Source organism: Limanda limanda, chromosome 23 (assembly GCF_963576545.1).
Source record: "Limanda limanda chromosome 23, fLimLim1.1, whole genome shotgun sequence".
NCBI classification, from domain to species: domain Eukaryota; kingdom Metazoa; phylum Chordata; class Actinopteri; order Pleuronectiformes; family Pleuronectidae; genus Limanda; species Limanda limanda.
This window is the reverse complement of record NC_083658.1, coordinates 11,260,341-11,264,451: the sequence shown is the minus strand read 5'-3', so window position 1 is coordinate 11,264,451 and position 4,111 is coordinate 11,260,341. Positions and strand designations below refer to the sequence as shown.

The following is a 4,111-nucleotide window of genomic DNA, read 5'->3' as shown; positions in this document are numbered from 1 at the left end:
AAATATATATGATACCTTTCACCAGCTACATAAAATGGCTGTCAATAGAAAGTAATAACAAAACAAAAAAATAACCCAGTTACATTCTGTGCTACTGTTAAACTTAAAGTGATGTGCCCATGATACATATTTCACACTGTGGAACGTACAGCAGGGCAAACGGGACAAGGCACTTGGTTCAAAACACAATATATATATATCTTTTTTTTTCTAACTAAGCTCAATTAAATGTAGTTTGATGCTCCAGAACCTCCAAGTAGTCTGGCTCAGAATGCAGGTTAGCCTTAAGTTCAAAGTACTCATTCTTAGTTTGCTCTAGCATGACCTTGCGCGGCCTCGAGTACATAATTGTCTCCATCAGCTTTAACTCCTCCTGGTGTCCCGGGACATGCATGTCCACAGCGGACTGAAGCTGGGGCATGTTTTTCCGGAGGTACTCGGTTATTCCGAGCTGCTGCAGCTCCTTCTCCTTCTCCAGGATGTTCCTGTACATGTAGTTGGGGTTCCCGAGCGTGACAAACTCTGCAGGGCACTCTCCGGTCATGGGTCTGAACTTTGAGCCGGGGTTCCCCGTCAGGGGAGAAGTGTTCTCTTTCTCCATGATGCTCCGGCAGACGTGATGCTTGCCGCTGGGCTCGTCGAGGCTATAATCCAAATCTGCGTCATGTTCCTTGTGCTGCGAGCAGTAGGTGGGGTTGCGGCAGATCTGAACAATGGGGCTGTGTGATCTGTCCTCATACAGAGTTGCAGACCCAGTTCTTTGGGTCAGCGTGTGGTGTGTGGTTTTCTGTCCATACATGCTGTAATGTAAGTGGATGGGACTACTGTTGGTGTTTTCTCTTGGCTGCTCCTCCGCCCCTTTTTTCTTGGCCCTACTTCGCCGCCGGTGAACCACAAACACCACCAGCCCGGCGGAGCAGAATATAACCATAAGAGCGAGAATAAGGAGGCTCAAGATGAGCACAGAGAGTGGGACAGTGTCCGTGAGTGGGCTGAAAAAACCCTTGCCGATGCTGTCAGGCCCCAGCGTGGCTGTCACACTCTCCTCCTCACCTGGGTAGTATGTCCCTAAACCAGGACACAGCATCTCATGACGCAGGCTTCTCAGCTCAGCCTCCATCACATTCTTTGGGGTGTGACACAAAATGGAACCTACCACAGTGTCCTTTCTGAGCTTCTCCACCCATTGTTTGAGGCTGAGCAAGTCACAGCTGCAGTCCCAGGGGTTGTCCTCTAAATAAATCTGCTCGAGTGCGTCGAGTTGATCAAGCACGTTGCTTACTGGCAGGTGCATAAGTAGATTTTTCCTCAGGTTTAACTTGGTGAGGGGCACATTGCGAAATATCTGCGCCGGGAGAGAGCTTAGCAGGTTGTTATTTAATGACAAGAGCTTCAGGTTTGGCAGGGGATTAAATGTGCCCGGAGCGATCTCTTTGATAAGGTTGTATTCCAGATACAGGTATTCAAGGTTGTGCAACCCAACAAACATTGTGGAGAACAGCTTTTCAATCCTGTTGCCATTCAGGTAGAGCTTTTTCAAACTGCTCAGGCTGAGGAAGGTCTCATTATCTATGTAATCAATTCTGTTGTTCGCCAGGTTGAGCAATTCTAAACTATCGTACGTGACAAAATCATATTTCAAGAGTTTCTGGATCATATTTCCCGTCATGACCAGCTTTGTGGGGCTCTGCTGAAGTATTCCGATATCTGACACCTTTTGGATTCCTCTGTCCTGACAATGCATCAAAAACCCAGCCACGGGGTGATTGTGGCAGGAGCAGTGTTCCACACAAGGACTGCCAGGAAAGTGGGAGGGGGTCGGTGCCTTGGCGTCGTCTTTGGCGTTGATCAACTTGGGATTCGGAGACACTTTGGACGAGGGAGTTACAACCATATCCAGTGACTTTGACGGCTCCTCCAGGTTGATATCCGCGTGGGACGGGCACAGGACGTCCCGCTTCACCTTTGCCAGAATGGTTCCCTTCAGGTGATGCGGCGTGCTACAGACCACATCCCCAATTGACGACTGGGCCCTCATGTTCTCCATCCATATTTTCAAGTGTAAAATGTCACAGTCACAGACCCAGTCATTGTCCTCGAGGAGAAGTTCCATTATCCTTCCGATGTGCTCCAGGAACCCGACATAGGGCAGTGTCTGGAGCTGGTTTCCACGCAGGTCCAGGTGTGTGAGGGGCACGAACCGGAAAATGTTGTTGGGCAAAAACTCGATGGAATTATCATTCAGGATGAGGACCTTGAGGCGGATGAGCTTGTTGAATGCCCCCGGCTCGATGACCCGGATGAAATTAGTGTCGGCCTGGAGAAACTCCAAATTCACCAGGCCTTGAAAAGTGTCCTCTTTCAAGGTGACGAGGAAATTGCTATTGATGTGGAGTTTCTTCAGCGAACTAAGAGTGCTGAAGACCCCTGGTTCCAGCTCCTGTATGCTGTTACCCCCGATGTGCAGCGACAGGGCATTGTTAAGCCCTTCCATTTCCTCTGCACGCAGCTCAACCAAGTCATTTTTGTAAAGGTTCAGGTGGAAGGGCACACCTGCCCGGACTTTGATCTGGGAGATCTTGCTGATGTTTCTCTGCTCGCAGTTAAGATGAAGGATGCCATCTTTCCCCTCGCAGGAGCACAGGGAGTCACAAGACTCGCTAATCGTGGATGATGCCTGTGAGGGATGGATATCTTGGGATTGGACCGCAGTGACAAACAAGGCGATGAAAATAATACAGGGCAGCATGTCGGGCTGAGATATCTGTGGAGAAAAGGATAGAAGCATGGGCAGAAGGGGTGGGGGTGGGGGGGAGAGAGAAAACAGAACATTATATGACCGTTGTTATACAAGATGACATGAATTAAATGTCTGTTTCTGAATAATCATTCTATTTACATGCCCTGAGACGGAGTGATGTGCAATCCCAGGGATAACAATTTCATGTGTTACAATACTTGAACTTTGGCTGTGTTAGAAAGTGTAACAACGGAAAAATTGACATTTATGGGTGCATCATATGCATGGAGGGATGTCACACCCGTCTTGGAGGGAAGCATTTGTATAGTGTCAAATTGTCTTAACAAGGCGGAAATGCATGAAAAATATATAGGGGGAAAAAGCAAACCAGCGTAACAATCCTACTCCTAAAGAGTTTATTTTTTGCCAATCTAAATGCATCGTGATAAGCTCATCATGATTATATGTTCATTTCTTTCTTCATCTTTTACCCCTATGTGGCCTCCACACTGCTGAGCAGCACTTCCCTGTTTGGACGTGAAGAATGGCAGTTAAACCAAGTGTAGCTGATAATGAGAATCCTAATAATCCGTGTAAAAGAGTCATCTGAATCCGCACGGACCCCGGCAATTTTAGCGATGAGTAAATACATTTCACAGGGTGAGCGATGACATTAAGACAGCATCTCCTCCCCCGGTGACTCATAGTGGGATAATGGTACATAGAAAAAACTTAGTGTTAGTCATACAAAAGTCAGTTCAGGCCATTTTGAGTCCTTGTTACAGCTACGTTCATAACAGGCGTTCAGCTCAGCACTGGAAATTAATGGCTTTATTGTTCGACCAATTAGCTCAAGACTCAAGTGGACTGATCACAAGCCAAGCTGAAATTGATCTATCAGATTTGCTATACTACATGAAGTTACAAACTTTCCCCGAACCAACCAACATCGCTCTGAGCAGAATTTATGGTGGAAGAAGAGGGGGGAAACACCGAAATGTGTTTTTTTTTATCGCCGCCGGTCCCTTAGCAACACATCTAAATCCATCCCACTAATTTGACTGGAATCACAATGGATCAGAAGGCGGCAAACCACTCAAGGGGGAAGTGGTGGAGAAGTCATGAGATGGATTCTTCCCATGATCAAGGATAACTAAATATCCACCCTTGGAAGATAATGCTTCAAAGGGACAAGAGTTGGAAGAATGTCAAGAAAACACTTATGTTGGCGTAAACAAAATTTTGATTAGCAACCCGAAAATTGAATTCTGACTTGACAAGGCGAGCCTTGTTCGAACTCAACACATACTGACCAAATCTTATAAGATCAAAGTTGTGCCCTATCAGATTTACAGTAGTTACTTCAGATAA

The 4,111-nt window shown here is 46.6% G+C and overlaps 1 protein-coding gene across 1 annotated transcript; it reads right to left on the bottom strand.

Moving 5' to 3' along the window:
- Nucleotides 1-220: 220 nt before the first annotated feature.
- slitrk6 (SLIT and NTRK-like family, member 6) lies at nt 221-2,758 on the bottom strand. The gene has a single exon (XM_061067266.1). The coding sequence runs from the start codon at nt 2,747-2,749 to the stop codon at nt 221-223; it is 2,529 nt and encodes an 842-aa protein (XP_060923249.1). The 5' UTR covers nt 2,750-2,758.
- Nucleotides 2,759-4,111: the final 1,353 nt, after the last annotated feature.